This window comes from Pygocentrus nattereri, chromosome 16, assembly GCF_015220715.1.
Source record: "Pygocentrus nattereri isolate fPygNat1 chromosome 16, fPygNat1.pri, whole genome shotgun sequence".
NCBI classification, from domain to species: Eukaryota; Metazoa; Chordata; class Actinopteri; order Characiformes; family Serrasalmidae; genus Pygocentrus; species Pygocentrus nattereri.
This window is the reverse complement of record NC_051226.1, coordinates 27,192,089-27,213,501: the sequence shown is the minus strand read 5'-3', so window position 1 is coordinate 27,213,501 and position 21,413 is coordinate 27,192,089. Positions and strand designations below refer to the sequence as shown.

Below are 21,413 nucleotides of genomic sequence, written 5' to 3'. Positions count from 1 at the left end.
CCAGGAGACAGTGACTCCTACTGGTCTAAAGCAAAATGGCACCACTCACTGACAGTGACGATAAGCCACAGAGCTGTTCTCTCCCAAAGGTCATTGACCGAGTAATCTATCCAGCGGCCATGATACACTAATAATCCCCAATCCTCTCCCACAGTACAGGAGGAAATGAGGGAGGGCTGAAAGTCCTCCACTGTGGACTGTCAGCACTGCCTCTCTGCTGCACAGCGTCATGAAACTGAAACTTAGTTGCTACATTGATGCATTTAGTTAGTTATTCCATATTTACTCTACAACACTAGCATTTTATCTTACCATATCTAAAAGCATGTCTGCCAACATTTTCTACTATTTATTCGCATTCATTTGCACTGTGCAGAAACCAAGCGCCACTTTTGCTTCAGATCTGAAAATATCCACGGTTTCTGTGCACCCTTCAAATGTGAGAAATCGCTATGGGTCTGAAATGATGTGTAGCTGTAAGGAAGCCATTACTAACAAAACAAAATAGACAAAAAAGCAGAACATTTTCAAATAAAAAAGAAGTTGCTGGTGTTCCAAGAACAGCAATCTGTCCACCTTAGAGTCTAGATCTCAACATCACTGAATGTGAGATTACTTGCATCATGAGAAGCAGAAAATGCAACCAACTTCTAAGACTGAACATTGGAGATGTGGAAAAATGGCCCTGCAGATTTCTTTGAAAAGCTGAAAACTAGTCTCCTGAAAAGAATGGAAGCAAAATGTGGACCCAATGAATACTGAAAAAAATCATATATTAGTTGGTGACGCTGTATTTTTCTGCTTTTACCCTAACACTGAAAAAAAAGTGCTTGCACTTTGTTTTGTCTGTAAATTAAAGATATTTCAGGTGGTCTCTGACTTTTGCCCAGTACAGTCTTTACTTCAATATCACCAATGTGTTTCTTTAAATAAATGGGAAAAAGCCTTTAAAAAGGGGAAAGGCCTTAAAATCACTTCAATAACCAAAAAGAGTAGATTAAAATGCAGAATAGGCATGTTTTTGTGTTGAACTTAAGGTGCTTAAGTCACTATAAACTGGCCAAAAAGTAGGCAACAAAACAGTGTCAGATTGTGCACATACTTAAAATAGTTATTTTACTATAGCACTTAAAAGTAAATGACAGCATAGCACATCTAACCTAAAACAGATTGCTGTCATTAACTTTCATGTACTTGAAGTGTGCACTGCACAGCTGTACTACAAATATCAGATCAGACTCCCTTTTGGCTGATACTCAACGTTGAAATACCAATCAACTTGGTTAGGACATCCCTATTGAGTGTTTATGGAGGGAGAGAAGTGTTGGAACAGAAGAAATGAGGCAAGTGCAGGACTGGCATAGACCTGACACACTCAGACAGCCCACGTGTGAAATGCAGGTTGGATAAGAGCTGTGGGGTAAATATAGAGCAGATATTTGGCAGCAGTGTAATGGGTGGGGCAGTGCTGCAGCAAGTGAAGCTCAAACTGGCCGGACAAGCTCAAGGACAAGAGAGGTGGTCTCTATTACACACACACATGGGATGTAGGATCATTACGTATTTTGTTTACACAGAGAGGTATTTTATACAGGGTCTTGAAGGTATGCCTGTCATGGACTGGTGACCTGTCCAGGGTGTGTCCTGCCTTTCGCCCAATGACAGCTGGGATATGCTCCAGCACCCCCCGCGACCCAGAAGGAGAAGTGGCTTAGAAGATGTGTGTGTGTCTTGAAGGTATTTCAAAAAAGTCTTAATAATTTCCTTAACTGTATTTAAATTTTCAAGGATTTTTAGACAGATATAGCCAAGTAAGCTCTCTTATTGGTTAGGACTTCAGGATCTGGACTGAAGGCCTTACACATTAGATTACCTATCAAGATAATTAAGAAGTGACAGTGAAATCAACCAATCTTGTTTTGATTTCCAGTAGATGGGATAGATATTGTGATGAACAATGTCACGCTAGGCCTTCTGGATGTTCTAGATTCGTCACTGCCTGTGAATACAAGCAGTAGCTTAACCAGGTTTAAGGGAGCAGTTATAAAAGAAAAAGAGCAGCAGCGGTATTCCCAGAGACATTTACTCAAAGAATCATTATAAAACTGCTACATACAGGGTCAAATACATGCTACTGTCTATTACAATATGCAATGTCTTTCACAAGCTTCAAATATCCTAGGAAGTTCTATTTTCATCTGCACCACTGTTTGCTCAGCTAATCTACTATTAGAAATCCACAGCAGAAATGGGGATTCTAATAGAGTTAGGCTTTTTAAAGCTGCACTATATGAGATGTTTTTGTTAAAAAGCATTAATCAGCTTTACTGGGTGTGCACGTGCTGCTGCCAGTCACCTTGTAAAGCCTGAAATAATAACTTAAAAGTTGAAAGTCTCGGAATTTTGGGACTTTTTGACCATGTAACACGTCTATAAGTATTGATGTCACATGCACAAGCTCAAAAGAAGGTTTGCTCAATGTTTAGGTCTCAAATGCAAAATTATCATTATCAGGGATGGGGGACTAGCAAAGTAGCGCGCTACTATTTGTAGTTAGCTATAATTATTTGGAGCTAATAGTTGTAGCCGATAAAGATCTATGAAATGTAGCTAGTAGCTGTAGCGCCTGCAAATTTTTCTGTATAACTACAGAAAAATTTGTAGGAAAACTTTTACTACAACTTCGCTACAGGCTTCAGTGAACCAGTTAACTGGGCTGGTGGCAACTGTGCAGTAATGACTGAGGACAGTTCAAGCAAACGGGCACGCGCTGATCACCCCTTACTATAGTCAGCTTAGCTTAGGGGTCGCAACTGAAATGTTAAGAAGAGCCATTTTGTCTTTTCAACAAACATGAAACCACCTTGAGAGCCACAGCATTTTATGTATTGGCTGTGAGTATATCTCAGCATGTGCTGATAGTTCAGGCTAACAATATAAACACAAACTCAGACTTACTCTTCTCTGCTTTAACCTTTAGCTCAGCTGTAGCCGCTTTTCTCGCATCTCAGGAAACTTCTCCTCAAGTTTCTTGTAAAATGTCTCTCAATGTTTGACTTTTTTACAAGGCTGAAGTCGTTTGTCCTGTTCCATCTTAAATGGTACCTGAGGCTCAGATTGTACAGCTGCGCCATCTAAGGTGGAACGAGAAAATCTGAACGAGAAGCGACTCCAGCTTCAGCAGTTGAGTACTTATAACTGCAAATAGGTCCATCAATCTCCAAATTTTTGATGTTCGTCTTAAATCTCTCTCTTTGCCATTTTGTCTGCGCATCAGTCTTCAGCTTAAAGGTTGGTGAATTAGCAGTTCTGCATTAACTCCAGCGTTTAAGACCATTTATTGTGAAAACTGTGTTAGAACTGTGTGTTATAATGATTTTATGGTAAAGGAGGATTATTATGTTAATTTACCTAAAAACTAGTTCTGCTGTGGAGCTGCAGGAGTGGAGAGATTATTCAGGCCTGATTCTCACCCCAAACAGAGTCAGACACAACAAAATTTAACAATTCTGAATGTCATGTCTGTTCATATCTTGCTGAAATTTATAAATTGAAGAAGTTTTATTTCACATTACAGTTGACAATGCTTCAAAGTAAGTACCTATAAGTAATACTATTAGTATAAGAATCAGAACCTTAGCAACCAAAAAGATATTGTTCTTTCAGTTTAAAAAAATAAAACATTTAGCCTTTTCAAGACAATTTTGAAGATCTTGACCATAGTCCCTTGTAGATTAGACCTGTTCTTCTCCATTTTGCCTGCAAATTTAGGATATAGTCAGCTTTTTTGTCTTGATTGTGCACCAAAACAAGCACACATACACTGACATGTAGTAGCATATATGCACAGGATTTCATACTTCTATCATCTCTTCTGCAGCTTAGTCTTTCTCTGGGTTTTTTCCTCCAAGCAGCGGCACACACAAACACTCCACTCTCGCTCGCATACACATTCCAATCCCCTGACTTTCTCTCTCTCTCTCTCTCTCAGACTTCAGGCGGGCTCCAGGTGGCACCGTGCCCTTTTTTAGCATACCGTGACTGGGAGACCAGAAGGGAGAAGGAGAGGGTAGGAGAGAAAGGGAGGAGCGATGCCTCGTAAAAATAAAAAAAAAAGAGAAAAATGAAGGTTCACAAGAGGACACGATCCTTACTTCACCCCACTGTATGACTTCACGAAACAAACAGTTGCTGAGGAAAACAGACGAGTAGACAGAGGTGTGTGTACAGAGGAATGGAGGAGACGATGGCGAGAACCTCTTGAAATCCTGTCTTATTTTTGTTGACTGTTTCTCTTTTTATTCCGTTGAAAGCGCAGCTTTTAAAATTTCAATCCATATGAAGTTTGTAAGTAGAATAAGCGATTTTTATTATGATCTGAAAACAATGAAAAGTTAAAAAACACATGGAAATTGTCTAAAGTTTTGCCTTGAACATGTCAAGACAGAAAGCAAACCTCACGTAAATAACCAAGTAATTATGTGATTGTATCTGAATAGTCTAACAAAAATGACCGTAACAACTTTCCATTAAATTAGAGGACAAGAAGTTACAGAGTGATAGATTAAAGCTAAACAGTGTGAAAAAAGGAAAGAGAGAACAGTCACTGACAACAGCGGATATACTAGACAGGACGCTGGAGGCTGCAGTGTAAAAATTTGTTTCCCCTTTTCCATCTGACTGACACGCCCTGACTTCCTGCTGCTGACCATTACGGGGTCAGCCTTATGAGCGGTTTAGAAGGCTGTGCTATCAGGGGCTATCAAAGCTGTCAAAATAAATCAGAAGAAATGGAGCCTGTGCATTCTCGGCAGAGACAGAAAGAGGGCGAGACTGGTCGCACCAGTCATCATAACAAGAGGAAGAAAGTAGAAAAAACAGAAGTGAGAAAGAAAGCTCTTGAACTTACTGGCAGCTTTTATGAAGCTCCTCTGGTACTGGTAGGTCATCAGAGGTGCAGGTAGCATCCTGTAAACAAAGCGAAGATGCAATAAGGTTAAAGAGTGAACTGATACAGCAACAGACAAACAGATGAACAAGGAGACCAAGAGTGTCAGGCCTGTAGACAGATACAGTAGATGGAGATCGAAATTAGCGGGTGTTCTCGAGGTCAAAGTGTTAAAGCAGAACTCTTTAACTGAAAATTTAGAACCTTAAACGTTTCTGAAATAAAAAAACGACTTAAAAGACATTCAGTCTTTTAAAATTTAAACCTAAATGTGGCTGCCTGGACATATCTGTATTTTTGACTGGACCTTTGTGATACATGACACAATCATCAAGTGATGTACACTACATGACTAAAAGCATGTCAACACCTGATCATCACACCTATATGAGCTTGCAGGCATTGCATTCCAAACCTCTGGTCCCTCTTTGCAGCCTCCATTCTTCTATGAAGGATATCCTTAAGATTTTGGAGTGTGTCTGTGGAAATCTGCGCCTATTCGGTCAAAGGAGCATTTGGAAAGTCAGGCACTGGTGTTGGATGAGAAGGTCCTCTACACCAGACTTGTCAAACCACATCTGTGTGCAGAGGGCCACTGTATTGTTGGAACAGGAAAAGACCTTCCCCAAATAGCACATAATTGTCTAAAATGTCTTTGTGTACTGTAGCATTAACATTACCCCTTACTGGAACTAAGGGGTCTAGCACAAACCCTGAAAAACAGCCCCAGACCATCATCCCTCCTCCACCAAACTTTGCTACTGGCACTCTGTAGCATTCTCCTGACATCCATCAAACCCAGCTTTGTCCATCAGACTGCCAGATAGTGAAGCATGATTCATCACTCCAGAGAACACACTTCTACTGCTCCACTGCTCCTAGAGGCGCTATGCTTTATACCATTCCAGGCAACACTCCAGGCAACACAAAAAATATTTAAGCCCAAAATTTAAAACGTATGTATTTTAATTACATGTCAATTTTCCATTAAATTTAAATACATAAATTTAATGTAAAAAATGGTATTATAACTTATGTTTCTCCATCATGTTAAATTAGCTCCAATAATTCTATTCAATAATGGAATACATCTTTATATAATATGCTTCACAATGAATCATTCCCATTGTTTATTTAATCTAGCTTTTGTAGCTATTAACATGAGACCTAGCAGGAATGCTAGCTAGCTAATTTGCTGGTGATGTCTACAGTAATACAGGAAAATAAAACATCAATATATGGTCAAAAACGTTAAAAACATAAATTAAGTTAACGCGCATCACTATTTCTTTCTTCGCAGTTGTACTGAATAACAAAGGATGGCAAGAGATTGTAAAAATAAATAGAGCCATTTTATGTCCACCATATTAGCTGAATCAATTTCCTGGTTGATAATAAGTTTCATGTTACTATTGCACGTACGTACCGCCTCCTAATAAGATTCAGTGGAAAAATCTAACACACACACACACACACACACACACACACACACACACACACACACTTTTCACACACACACACACACTTTTCACACACACACACACACACACACACACACACATTTTCAAAGCCAGCCCATCGCAGGGCAGACAGACAGACATACACATTCACACCTAGGGGCAATTTACCATGTCCAGTTGGCCTGACTGCATGTTTGGACTGTGGGAGTAAGCCGGAGTACCTGGAGGAAACCCATGCAGACACGGGGAGAACTCCACACAGAACGCACAGGTCAGGGACTTGAACGAAGGCCCTTCTTGCTGCGAGGCAACAGCGCTACCCACTACGCCACTGTGCTGCCCCATGTCTTACACAATTCAATTAAATCAGTTTTGCTTCTAATGAATAGAAATAAGTAAATATATATATTTTTTAAAAATTTTATTTAAAATATTTGCTTAATGTTTATGATGGCCATAATTATTTTTTGAGTGAATGCTGGGCATTGTGCTTGTAAGGCTTGCCTGTAAGTGATCTTGGGTTTGTATGCAGTTGCGCAGCCATGGAAACCCATTTCATGAAGCTGACCTGTAGTTCATGTGCTGATGCTGCTTCCAGAGGCTGTCTGGAGCACTATAGTGAGCTCTTCAGTAAAACCCATTCTACTGTCAGTGTTTGCCTAGGGTGCTGTTAGCCACGAGTGTGGCTGAACCACAAAACTCAATCATTACTAGGGGTGTCCAAAACTGGCTACAAATTGATATATAGCATTTTGCAATGAAACTCAATAACTCCACCTTATAGACTTTGAATGCAATTAAAGTTCATGTGTTTGGGTTAGAGGTACAGTAGGCTAACAGAGAGGAAGATTAAACACATCCAGCAGCTGCCTTCAAACCAGTCAGCCCTACGTGACACTCGCTGTGTCTCGCATACAGATAGAAAGCTAAGCAGGACACACACACAGGCTGGACTCAGCAGGGGGTGTGTGTGAGCATGACAGAGGGGGTGTGTACCTGAGGTAGTGTTTGATAGCACTGGTGATGGTCTTGATCTCCCACTCGGAGCTATCCAGTTCTACATCGGCAAACGTTTTGGGGTCTGAGGGGGAAGAAGTGATATATTAAGTAACATAGTTTGGATAAATACACACAATTGAGGCTTTGTGTTCACATTAATAATGAAAGGATATAAGAAAAATGTTTTTCGGTAACCTTCTCTGTGCTACTATCATTAGATCTGTATGATTTTACACTGCCCACTTAGGTACAAGTTATTCATTTTTGTGTCAGGCAAAAAAAGAGAAAACATATTTAACAGAAAATTACACATAATCCTCCAACACTAAGTATACCAGTAGATCTATCAGTATTTAACTGATAAACTCTTAACTTTTGGGCACCTCCTGCCACTTTATCTCTTACATCCTCATAATCTTAAAACCAATGAGTTACAGCTCCCAACAAAAGGTGTTTCAAGGTGTCGCTGACATGTTTACCTTTAAACAGACACTAACATGCACACATGAAGCCATCTAAACACACATTAACTGCCTTAAAATCATTTCATTTACTACTGAACTGCTCCTGGTTGGACACTTGAGTGGTGGATCACTCTCAAAAACTGATCATTGATGAATGCGATAGAGGGAGGCTGATAACTGTTCAGCAGCAGATGTGCTAACGTCTGTAACTGTACATGTAGAGTATCTCACAAAAGTGAGTACACCCCTCACATTTCTGCAAATATTTTATTATATCTCTTCATGGGACAACACTATAGAAATGAAACGGATATAACTTAGTGTACAGCTTATATACAGTATAGATTTACTGTCCTCTGAATATAACACACAGTCATTAATGTCTCAATAGCTGGCAACACCTCACAGTGAACATGTCCAAATTATGCTCTGTCAATATTTCGTGTGACCACCATTATTATCTAGCACTGCCTTAACTCTCTTGGGCACGGAATTCACCAGAGCTGCACAAGTTGCTACTGGAATCCTCCAGAGCTGGTGGATGTTAGACACCTTGCACTCCTCCTTTTTCCACCTGAGGATGCCCCACAGGTGCTCAATTGGGTTTAGGTCTGGAGACATACTTGGCGGGTCCATCAGCTTTACCTTCAGCATGGCGGTTGTCATCTTGGAGGTGTGTTCAAGGTTGTTATTGTGTTGCAAAACTGCCATGTGGCACAGGGAGGGGATCATGCTCTGCTTCAGAATGTCACAGTACATGTTGGAATTCATGTTTCACTCAACGAACTCAGCTCCAGACCATGATGCTATCACCACCATGCTTGACTCTAGGCTTGACAGTTGTCTTGGTACTCCTCACCAGGGCGCCACCACACATGCTGGACACCATCTGAGCCAAAAAAGTTAAACAGGACATGGTTCCAGTAATCCATGTTCTTGGACTACTTGTCTTCAGCAAACCATTTCTGGGCTTTCTTGTGCGTCAGCTTCAGAAGAGGCTCTTTCCTGGGATGACGACCATGCAGACAGAGTTGATACAATGTGCGCCATATGGTCTTAGCACTGACGAGCTGACCTCCCTCTTCTTCTGGATATGATGCTGAACACGTGGACTCAACTTGTTCAACCCTAGCGAGGCTGAGTGGAACCTGTCCTGGAAAACCGCTGTATGACCTTGGTCTGGAGCTATAGCTCAGTTTCAGGGCGTTAGCAATCTTCTTATAGCCAAGGCCATGTTTGTGGAGAGCAACAATTCTATTTCTCACATCCTCAGAGAGTTTTTTGCCATGAAGTGCCATGTTGAATATCCAGTGGCCAGTATGAGTGAATTGTTCCCAAAACACCAAATGTAACAGCCCTACTCCCCATTTCACACCTGGAACTTCTGACGAGTCACATGACACCACGGAGGGACAATAACACAATTGGGCACAATTTGGATGTGTTCGCTGTGAGTGTACTCGCTTGTGTTGCCAGCTATTTAGACATTAACGGCTGTGTGTTGAGTTATTTTCAGAGGTCAGTAAATCTAGACTGCTATACAAGCTGTACAGTGACTAAGTTATATCAAAGTTTCATTTCTATAGTGTTGTCCCATGAAAAGATATAATAAAATATTTGCTAAAATGTGAACGGTGTACTCACTTTTGTGAGATACTGTATATAGAGAACCTATAATGAGCTTAGAAAGTTGCCTGTGAGTAAAACTACAAGGCAGAGTGAACCTACTGCAAAGCATTTTCCATGCATGTCATTTTTACCAGTTCTTTTCCAGTGCTAGTCAAATCAGTATCACACAGACTGCATAGCTTTTGTCTCTTCTCACAGCATCATTAAAAGACAGGGATGCATGCAGATACTTTGTTTATTCTGAGTCAACACAGATAGGCGAATGTGTTCACCATGACCAATGCTTATGACTCACAGGTGAATGGGTTCATATCAATCAGTCTTCACTAGTATGAGGCAGTGTTTCTGGGCCTTTTGTAAGACAGCAAACTAAAGAGGGAATTCCAACTATTGTGATAAGCAAAACTCTCTTAAGAGTTACAAAGCATACAAAGCAAAAAAATTGGTCGCAAGTGAAGCCAATGAATCTTATCAAGTGCAGTGAGTTCAAAGTCACTTACGAGACTCTGTGGGCGTTTTCACATAATTCTTTTTCAAATTAACTGAACTTATTTCTGTTCAAGTCAACCTGAAAGGCAACCAGATACAAATGACCTCAGCACTTTTTGTGTTCACTTTCTGTTCTTCTGTAGTGCTGATGGGATCTCAGATTACTTCTTGTCCTCACCACAACTCCTTTAGAACTTAAACTCATCTGAGGTAATTCTGAATTATAGGTAGTGCTGATCAAGTCCATAATACTGTAGCTGTGCACAGTTTTAGGGGCTTAAAAGTAAGTGGATAAACTAACATAATCATGAATAAAATGCTTTGTCCATAGACATCACCAGATGTGGAGTTTCTTCCCTGGTGAAGATCTTAACTAAAGATGTCTTCGGTTCCTGCTTGTTCTTAGGGTGTTTTACCTTCAGTTCTGCCTTCAGTAAGAGAAATGCATGCTCAAATGGCCTGACATTAGGTGACTGACACTGCAGAACATTCCACTTCTTTATATATAAAGTCTTGGGCTGTTTTTGTAGTATGCTACAAAAACAAGGTCACTGTCCACCTGCAGCGTCTAGTTAGTTTTGCAGTTTGGCTGAATCAGACAACATAGCCCTAGACTTCAGGAATCATCTGGCTGCTATTGTCAGCAGTTACATCATCAATAAATACAAGGAGACCAGTTCTATTGGCAGCTATACTTGCCAATGCTAGAATACTACCTCCACCATGCTTCACAGAGGAAGCTGTATGTGTGTCATAAGCTGTTCTTTCCATTCCCGATACTCTTCTCATCATTCTGGTACAAGTGGATTATTTGGGTCATCCATTAATAAGGTGTTGCTCTATACAAGCATTTTTTTTAGATGTTTACTATTCTTTTCTTGATTCTCTTCTCTTGATTGTTGACTTTGACACAGAAATGTGTACCTCTTGGAGGGTGTTGTTGATCTTGCCAACTATCGAAGTGAAGGGAAAATTCTTCTGCTATCCGCCACAGTTCTTTGGCCCTCAATGCCTTTTGGTGTTTCTAAGCTCACCCGTGTGTTCTCTCTTATAAGAATGTACCAAATAGTTGTTAAGGCTTTGAAAAAAAGGTTGTAATTCTACACAGTTTACTTAATTATTAGTTACTATGTATTCCATCTAAAGATCATTTCAGGCAGCAGCTGCTTTTTCATCATAAACAGATGAGAACTCATTGCCAGCCTTAAGTGCATTAGCACTGACAGATAATCACAGAGCTCCAGGGTTAAAATTATCCACATCAGAGTTGTGCCTTAGCCCATAAGATATGCACTGATACTGTACACTGTGTCTCGCATTAGTGATTACACTGAAATCATAAACCTGATCTGATAAGCATGTACTGTGCTATTCTATAAACAAACATTCTTGAAAGCTTGTAAGGAGAATTCAAATAACAGAATGAACCAAAAAGGTCACAGTAACTCAGTATCAAGGTGTATTTTAATGAATCAGGTACGGACTACAGTGCTGTGAAAAAAAAATTGCCCCTCGCCCAATTTTTCTAATTTTGCTAATTTGTCACATTTAAATGTTTCAGGTCATCCCACTAATACTAATATAAAAACAACATGAGTAAACACAAAATGCAGCTTTTAAATGAACATTCCATCTATTGACGATAAAGAATTATTCCAAAAAAGTAATTGCCCCCCTAAACCTAGAAACTGGTTGTTCCACACTTGGCAGTACTAACTGCAATCAAACATTTGCAATAATTTGTAATGAGTCTTTTACATCTCTGTGGAGGAATTTTGCCCCACTTTTCTTTGCAGAATTGTTGTAATTCAGTTACACTTGAAGGTTTTTGAACATGAACTACCTGTTGACACAGCATCTCAATGAGATTGAAGTCAGGACTGACTCATAATTTTGTTTCTTTTGTGCCATTCAATGGGGGACTTTTTTGTTTTTAATTATTGTCCTGCTGGACCCAACTGGGCTTGAGCTTTTGGTCACAAACTGAAAGGCAGATATTCCCCTTCAGGATTTTCTGATAGATAGCAGAATTCATGGTTCCATCAGTTATGACAAGATGTCCAGGTCCTGCAGAAGCAAAGCAGAACCACACCATCACACTATCACCACCATGTTTGACTGTAAGTATAATGTTCTTATGGTGAAATTAAGTGTTAGTTTTATGCCAGATGTAAAGGAACCGATGTCTTCCAAAAAGTTCTACTTTTGACCCATCAGTCCACAGAATATTATCCCAAAAGTCTTGGGGAAGCATCTAGATGTTTTCGGCAAATGCGAGATGAGCTTTTGTGTTCTTTTTGGTCAGCAGCGGTTTGCACCTTTCAACTCTCCCATTGATGCCACTTTTTGTCAAGTGTCTTTCTTATTAAGAAATCATGTACAATGACCTTAACTGAGTCTAGCGCAGTTCTTTAGATGTTCACCTCCTGGATAAGTTGTTCACCAATTGCGAAGGTTCACCACTGTTCCAAGTTTTCTCCATTTGTGGATAATGGCTCTCACTGTAGTTTCGCAGAGCCCCAGATCCATCACAAAGGATTTTAAACATTTTCCAGACTTTGTGTTTCGCCTGTATTTGAATCTCATTAGAACATGGCATCATGTGCTGATTTTTGAGACCTTCAAGCTGTCACGATTAGTCCTGTCAGTCCTGTCCATGTGCTCCAGTTGTGTTTACTTCCCAGTCCTGTCCATGTGCTTCTTTGTTTTGGTTTTCAGTCCTGCCCTCTTGTTTCGTGACTCCACCCTTGATTGTCTCCACCTGTGTTTCCGCCTGTCCCTCGTTTACCCTCATGTTTTTAAGCCCTGTGTTTCCCCCTGTATGGTTGCAGGTCTTTGTTTGGAATGTTTGTTTGATGTGCTGTTTGAATTGTTGGAATTTTTTTGAATTGCTGTTTGCTGGATGTTTTGTTTGAGTTGTACTTTCGCTATTAGTTCTCTGTGTTTAGCCTGTGTTCTGTTAGTCATGTCTGTCTTGCGATCTCTTCGTATTGGCCATTTGAACCTGGACTGTCATGACCATGACCCTGGATTTGCCCTCAATAGAAGTCGCTTATCTCAGTGTATGCGTCCGCTTCCTCGCTCCACATTACACAAGCCTGATTTACATTGCCAGACAGATTCTACTGAAGTGATGCTTAGATTCAGTTGGTCAGGCAATAATCATGCCTGGGTGTGGCTAATAAAACTGAAACCAAAACCTGTGGTTTAATGATCTAAAATATTCAAGTGTGACAAATATGCAAAAAACAGAAGACACTGGGAAGGGGCAAATATTATTTCACAAACTGTATATTAATCCTGATCCCATCCCAAAGTGTGAACATTCATTATTTATAACTCAACAATATTCAGTGTGGGGGAAGCACCAATTCTCTCACACGAAACATGCTGACTTCACACATGAAAGACCATAAACCAACAAGAACGAAGCTGAATGAAGAGTCTAGCAGAATGGAAGGATAAAAATATCTGCAATGTCAAAAAAAAAATAAATAAATAAAATGAAATAAAATATACTGAGCCAGATTCACCGACCTCAGCTGTGACAGCACTATGCCATGCAAAATGTGCTGCCAGTAAATAAGAGCTATTCGTCAATCAATGGCTGGCTGCCAAAATGGACATGATGAAAGAAAACGAAAACAAAGAAACAAAGAAAATCAGAATACTTAGAAACAGAGCCATGACCTATTTTTAGGGAAGAAGTGCTGGCAATAATAGTAAATTGCTTGGAAAAGATGCTTTTTATTCTGTATGAATTATTCTGTATGTATTCTATTCATACATGTTATAATTCAAATTTCACAACTAAATATTACATTTCAACTAGTAAAAACTGTAACTGGCCATAACTTGTAACTTCTTTTGTTAAATCCATCATAATTTGAAAACTAGGATTTAAAGCTCCAACCTCCGCCTCACCATCATCAACCCGCTCTCCTGTTCATTTGTGCCAACTGCAACACCCTCGATTACATCACTGTGCCATCCAGATGTACCAGCATTGAGATAGGATGGGACTGTTTCAGCTCACTCCTACTTTTCATAAAGACTCAGTCAGAGACTGCCTCAGTCAGAGACTGCCTCTACCAGTGCAGTTTCTAAAGCGTTACCATCCAGACTTCAAACAGAGATCCTCTTAGCTTCTATTTGGTATTTAGCTTATTAAACTGTAAATACTGTTTGACCAGAGGAGGACGGGTCTCGCCTTGTGAGTCTTGTTCCTCCCAAGGTTTCTTCCTCCAGACTGAGGGAGTTTTTCCTTGCTCAATGGGGGAAATAACTGTATATTTTCAAACTGCTGTAAAGCTGCTTTGTGACAACATTGTTGTAAAAAGCGCTATATAAATAAACTTGAATTGAACTGAATAAAGCTAAAACTGCTTGCAGCAATAAAAAAAATGTAATAATCTACAACGTCAAACTCTTCTTTACTTATTTGAATTATTCTGGCATCTTTTCGCCAGAGTGGTTCAGGCACAATTTTGGTAAGATTGTGTCATAAAATTAAGAAAACATGCCCCAGACTTCACATGCACACTTAGTCAAACATGCCAGTAATACTCATTTATGAACGAGCAAACATGTTAACACCACACTATTTGCTGTTAACATCATGAATCTGACAGTTCTATTAATCTGGCCAGTTTTCCTTCACTTTTATGCTGCTAAATGCACACATAACTAGCACTGTAATTTGTGCACTGCTGTTGTTTGAAATGTCTGTTTTGATCTAAAATCACGCTTGTCCACAAGAAATTCTTCAAGATCTCGGGTTCTGAGAAACATGACTATTAAAACGGACACTAATTCAGCAGCGTGTGCTGTTTTCTTCTTGGAATATCATGTAGTGCAACTTAAGCTGCACCTAAAACCACATTCTACTACATTACACATGCAACACCAAAGCATGGACTTCTAATAGTGGTCTACTATTTTTGGCCTACTGCTTAGTGTGGTAGTATGTGGTTTGGAACACAGCCTGAGTGATTCAGACAAGTGAATCCCATCAAGAGAGATGGGATTGTTCGTAATACAGGCTCTATATAAATTTGCTTTTTGTTAACGATGTCTTACCCATTGTGAGGCTCAACAGCTTCTGCACTCTGGAGTTGACGCCAACAATTCTGTACAATCCCTGCTCATCGATGCCTGGATAGGAATATTTAGACATAACATCAGACACAAATACCCACCCTCCTGTAGTGATGTCTCACATAGTGGCTAGCTATTGTGCATTACCATGAGCTGGAGGTTAGGGAACCAGCCTTGTGACTGTAAGGTCACTGGTTCGATCCCCAGAGCCGACAGCACATGACTGAGGTGTCCTTGAGCAAGGCACCTAACCCCCAACTGCTCCCCGGGTGCTGTGGATTGGGCTGCCCACCTCCCCGGGCAAGTGTGCTCACTGCCCCTAGTGTGTGTGTGCTCACTAGAGAGTATGTGGTGTTTCACTTCACAGATGGGTTAAATGCGGAGGTGAAATTTCCCTGTTGTGGGACTAATAAGGGTCACTTAATCTTAATTACACACAAATAAAAGCATACCTCTAGTCTCTACAGCGTAGATGAACTTCTTGATCACATTGAAGCCAATCACGTCCAACTGGGCCACTGAACAGAGGTAAGAAAGGATGCAGAGATTACTAACATTTCCCATTAGAAAGTAATTCGTTCTTAATTGCAATGCTGGTCTGTTTTGATCAGATGCTATGCTTGTTTTTATGTATGTGTATGGCGCATTCATGTAAGCTGACTAACAGCAGGTCATAACAGATGGTGAATTAGGATCTGTCCAATGTAGCACTTACTGGCTTCATTCTGGCTGTCTTGATTCAAACTGTACACCTATGATGAAAAAGACATTTGCTTTTAATGATGGATATGTTACCGGAAACATCAGCAAGCAATGGCAAACAACATCTGCGGCTGGGTACAATGCTTATAAATGAGATGCAGTACTACACAGGATTACCTATCCATTTGCATGCATTTTGTACACACTGTACATGTGTAATCCCCCTCCAAATACCTGCTTGAGTGCATAATCAGGATATTTAGTATATTAGCATATGAACAGCAGGTTTGTGGCGCATTAAATGTAGCTGTACCACTACAGTTGACATTCAGTCATATCTGAACACTGACATGCTGCACAAACAATGCAACTGAAACTGAACGAGATTTGTCTGTTGACTAGAAACTGATTTCACTAAAATAGGACTATATTTCACACTTCTTCTTTTATCAGTTTTCTGATGAAATGCAGCAATTATAAACCGTCAGTGATCTGAATTCTGTTTTGACCGCCTCATAGTGTGTGAAACAATTCAGGCAGGTGCTTCTTTTACATAGTGATAGAAAACTAGAAAACAGCAGCACACAGAAAGGATCAAAACCACATGCCCATAAATTCTACTGCTCAACTTGAACATGCACGTATTGTAACTGATCTGGTGGCAAATTTAAAAGAAATAAATAGCCCAAGTCTCTGAAAGTAACAGCAGTGAAACTTCAGGTAATATAGGGTTAAACTGTGTCTTATACTTGCTTTATAATTATACTTGCTCTACCACAAAGCTATGTTGTTCTACAAAGCATTCTGGAAAACAAAACCCTGCGTTATGTTAAACTTGGCGCCTCCACCCGCAAGCATGACTCATCAAAAGTATTGGTGCTATTTTCTCACTGAGGGAAATGCCTCTGGTCATTGAGTGAATGCTCTCCCACTCTACATCCTTTGAAGCCTAAAACAAGAAGACTAAACTCGACTGTAGCCTGGAGTCAACTTTAGCTACCTGAACTGCTGGCACAAGTGAATCTAATGATAGTGCTCTGCCAGAGTTAAAAGACCATATATCTACTCGTTAAATTAAGAGGGGTAGCCCATAATCTTGATCACTCATCTATAATCCCACCAATAATTCTTCATCTTTTCCTGAGAAACCAAAGAATAATGCTACAACCGCAACAGTAAGACAGATTAATCGTGTCTGACTATTTACTTCCTATGGGCATTACTATGAAGTTGGCCCCCCTGTAACAGGCTCCACTATTCTGGGAAGGTTTTCTACTAGATTGTGAAGACTGCCTTGGGAATATGTACTTATTCATTGAAAAGAGCATTTGTGAGGTCAGGCTCTGATGCAGAACAAGCAGGCCTGATTCACAATTCCAGTGCATCCCAAAAGTGTTCAGTGGGATTGGGATCAGAACTCTGTGCAAGCCACTGGAGTTCCTCCACACCAAATTCATTAAACCAAGTCTTTTGGGGGCGGCACGGTGGCGTGGTGGGTAGCGCTGTTGCCTCACAGCGAGGAGGGCCTGGGTTCGATTCCCCGGCTGGGTGATCAGGGTCCTCTCTGTGTGGAGTTTGCATGTTCTCCCCGTGTCTGCGTGGGTTTCCTCCAGGTTCTCCGGTTTCCTCCCACAGTCCAAAGACATGCAGTCAGGCCAATTGGACGTGCTAAATTGCCCCTGTGAGTGACTGTCTGTGTCTGTCTGCCCTGCGATGGACTGGCAACCTGTCCAGGGTGTATCCTGCCTTCCGCCCGAAGACTGCTGGGATAGGCTCCAGCACCCCCCCGCGACCCTAACAGAGAAGCGGCTTAGAAGATGGATGGATGGATGGATGAGTGGATGAATGAAGTCTTTAGGGAGCTCGCTTTGTGTACACAGGCACAGTCAGGATGGAACAGCTATGGGCCTTCTCCAAACTGTTGTCATGAAGTTGGAAGCATATCACTGATTATATAAATGGCTGTAATTCCTTAATGGTAAATGGAGTATTTTTGTAAAACCCTTTGATTAAAGCTGAAAGTCTACTCTTCACTCACATCTTGACTGCTTCATGTTCAAGTCTACTGTGGTGGTTGTAGTACAGAGGCAAGAAAGAAAAAAATTGTGTCACTGATCAAAAATGATGGAGCTGACAGTAAATAAGAGACATCAACATACTGGCTCTCTTCCATCCATAGCTTCCATCCACAGCCTGCGGTCTTCTTCTGATAGGGCCTGCATGGTTATCATCACACCAGGCCTGCAACACAAACAGAGGTATTTCACTGAACTGTATTACTGCAGCAACATCAGCACCTAATACCAACTCTACACCTCCACCATTTAACAATGTGCAAACTACATGCATAAATAATCCAGTGCAGAATATATATGTGTGTGTGTGTGTGTATATACAGTGAGGAAAATTATTTGCAGCAGTAACACACAAATAAATTATTAAAAAAATCATACATTGTGATTTCCGGATTTTTTTTTTAGATTATGTCTCTCACAGTGGACATGCACCTAAGATGAAAATTTCAGACCCATCTCTATATATATATATATATATATATATATATATATACACACACACACACACACACACACACATAGGCACGCACACACACCAATGTTGTGATGTCAGTAGTGGCATGCCCACACTTGGAAACCAATCCATTCACGTGAAAAGTAACCAACTGTAGAGACTCCACTTTTCTTCTACTTTGGGTGTTTTTAAGTCATAAAGCTCAAGTCAAAGACGATGTCTGAGTAATTAGAGTGTCTTTTTCGATTTGTGACTCAAATCTGACTTCAGTACAAGTCATATAACTTGAGTCCACACCTTTGACATTCGGTCCCCACTAAGGCAGCAAAACAGCACACACACACACACACACACCCTTACACACAAACGGCTCGCACACAAATCACTGCGCATATTTCTCCCATCTCTCCCTCGCTTCCTCACCTCCGATAATACCCCATCCACTATGTTAGCATATCATCAATCAGATGTGGCCTCCGTCCTGAAGATTCAATTCCCCCCCGCTGCTACCATTACCATAACTCTGCCTGCATCTGCCACTATCTCTAACCTTCAGATGACATCGATTTATGTGTGACTGCATGTATGAGAATGAGTGCACTCATGATGCTGAGTACATATTTCTGATACCTGTGCATATGTACACACATGACAATGCTCTGTGTTTCTTACAGACAGAGCTGTGCCATATTGATGTGCACAGTAATTCAACACATTGAGAGGAATCTAAACGTAAGTAACTATTTCATACAGCGCAAATGAGAACGCACTTCAAATGATACATTTCTCTTACAAATTAATCTCTCTCTCTCTATTTGTATTAATAAATAAAGAGAACTGCATGGAGACCTAAATATCAGAGGGTTGACTCCGTTCCAGGCCGGTGAAGATGTCAAAATGATGTAACGTCTCATAATGTCATCCCTCTTTCAAATATCAAACACACACACACACACACACACACACATATACCACCATAACCACACACACATACTCAAATACATATTGCCACCCACATTACAGCTGTAATAAGACATGATCTGAACCCAAAACACTAGAATTATTGGCACCCACCATAAAAATGCGCTAAAATGAGCATATTAAACAAACCACATATGAAATGAGTGATATTTTGGGCTTAAACAAATGAGTAAGTGACACATTTTATCTTTACACTGTCTTTTGGAACAAAAAAACACATTCTTTTGTAAAAACGCATGTTTCAAAAATATTGCCATGCCTAATATTAGTATTTGGTGAAGGCTTCCCTGGTGCACATAACAGTACTGGGCTGCTTTGTGTAATGCTTAACAAGCTTGGAAAGCACTTGTTGAGGGATCTCGGACCACTCCTCTATGCACAACAGTTCCAGTTCCTTGATATTACTGGGTCTTTGCTCTTTGGCAAGTTTGTTGAAGGGTTCTAAAACATACTTATATTAATTCGGTGCGAATTAACCCAAGTGCAAGAAATTTCTGACCTGAACCGTGGAATAAAACCTGACAGGACGGCATCGGTTACCATGTAGTGAAAATAATAGCAGTCAGCGGACAACAAACGATAAAATATAAAACAATACAAAATAATATGTTGAGATGTGTTGACCTCTCACCTTTAATGCTCTATAGCTTTATTGTAAGTGGGCAATTGGACAATATTTAATCGTTATTGTGATAAACGCTAGCAGGATAAACAACACGCTTTGCTGAGCAGCTTGTGGATATCGTAATGTAACTGCATGTTTTACTGAAAAAAAGCACATTTTTTTATAATTTTATTTTATAATAATATTTAGTGTAGTGTAGTATGTGAAATAATGACATTTAAATGTGGCACTGCTAGTGCACGGGCTCTGTGTGTCGAAATATTGTCATATGTATTATGTATTGCGAAAATGTCTTCAAGTATCATGATATTATATTTTTGCCATATTGAGTACCCACGCTTTACAGAGAATGTTGCATATTATACTTCTTTTCTTCTTCTTCTGTCGGCTGCTCCCTTTAGGGGTCGCCACAGTGGATCATCTGCCTCCATCTTGCCCTATCCACTGCCTCCTTTACTTTTACACCAACCATCTCCATGTCCACCTTCACTACATCCATAAACCTTCTCAGAGGTCTACCTCTTCTTCTACCCGGCAGCTCCATCTCCAACATTCTTTGCCCAATATATCCACTATTCCTCCTCAACACATGTCCAAACCATCTCAACCTGGCCTCTCTGGCTTTATCTCCAAACTGCTCCACCTTCACTGTCCCTCTGATCTGCTCATTTCTAATCTTGTCCAGCCTTGTCACTCCCAACAAAAATCTCAGCATCTTCATCTCCGCCACCTCCAGCTCAGCCTCTTGTCTTTTAGACAGAGCCACAGTCTCCAAACCATCCATCATAGCAGGACGCACTGCTGTCTTGTAAACCTTCCCTTTCACTCTTGCTGCTATCCTTCTGTCACAAATATTGCATATTATACAATGAACAATTAAAAGTACTTCTGGGGAGACAAACTGAACGTCCCTTTGATTCCTGAATCAATTCACTGTTAATTTCCCGCATCTCCATTTTCTGATGAATGTGGGCTTTGTTGCAAAGTTCTGTCACCAAAACAAGTGTGTGATTCCAGCACACCATGTTATAACTATAGGTACCTCATTACTTGAGGTAATGAAAGAAGAAGGGAAGAATAAAATAAGGAGTAAAACTGAAGAAGGGGAAAATGTAGGGTAAAACCTGATGAAAATGGGAGGCAGGCTATGAAAGCAGAACGTCTGAACCAGAACAAAGTTTGTCAGGTTTGGAGAAATATTTCAAGCTCTAATGCGTGCACACACCCCACTCCCACACCCCACTGCATAATGCATACTGCATGCAGTATTGATGCCTTCATACACACAGCCACGCGAACTGCCAAACATCGCTCCACCCAGCATCCGTTTGTGTGCAGTCTTAGTACTGAGTTATTAATCATTTAAATAAATATAAAATACAAAAATATGATGTTATGTTGCCAAAAAGTGAATTAAACAAACAGCTACCGAACAGCATCACGCAAATGACACCATGCTGACTGATAGTTCCTAGCTTCTACTCATAGTT

At 40.4% G+C, this 21,413-nt stretch overlaps 1 protein-coding gene and 1 long non-coding RNA gene across 4 annotated transcripts in view; one reads left to right on the top strand and one right to left on the bottom strand.

Moving 5' to 3' along the window:
• The window catches only part of LOC108429410 (rho GTPase-activating protein 26), a 123,152-nt gene that overhangs the window by 29,398 nt on the left and 72,341 nt on the right, over positions 1–21,413 (bottom strand). For both annotated transcript variants that reach the window (XM_017701119.2, XM_017701120.2), the window contains exons 11-16: positions 17,948–18,029; positions 15,802–15,838; positions 15,539–15,604; positions 15,069–15,143; positions 7,405–7,489; positions 4,910–4,968 (exon numbers count right to left, since the gene is read on the bottom strand). In XM_017701119.2, the coding sequence (XP_017556608.1) occupies positions 4,910–4,968; positions 7,405–7,489; positions 15,069–15,143; positions 15,539–15,604; positions 15,802–15,838; positions 17,948–18,029 (404 nt within the window). The remainder of the gene's footprint in view (positions 1–4,909; positions 4,969–7,404; positions 7,490–15,068; positions 15,144–15,538; positions 15,605–15,801; positions 15,839–17,947; positions 18,030–21,413) is intronic.
• On the top strand, positions 1,480–20,365 carry LOC108429411. 2 transcript variants are annotated; one of them, XR_001858007.2, is made up of 6 exons: positions 1,480–1,737; positions 3,992–4,218; positions 17,968–18,046; positions 18,992–19,049; positions 19,151–19,219; positions 20,325–20,365. It is a non-coding gene; the product is annotated as an uncharacterized LOC108429411 (long non-coding RNA). The 2 variants fall into 2 exon arrangements; XR_001858006.2 differs by lacking the exon at positions 20,325–20,365 and having other exon boundaries at positions 19,151–20,010.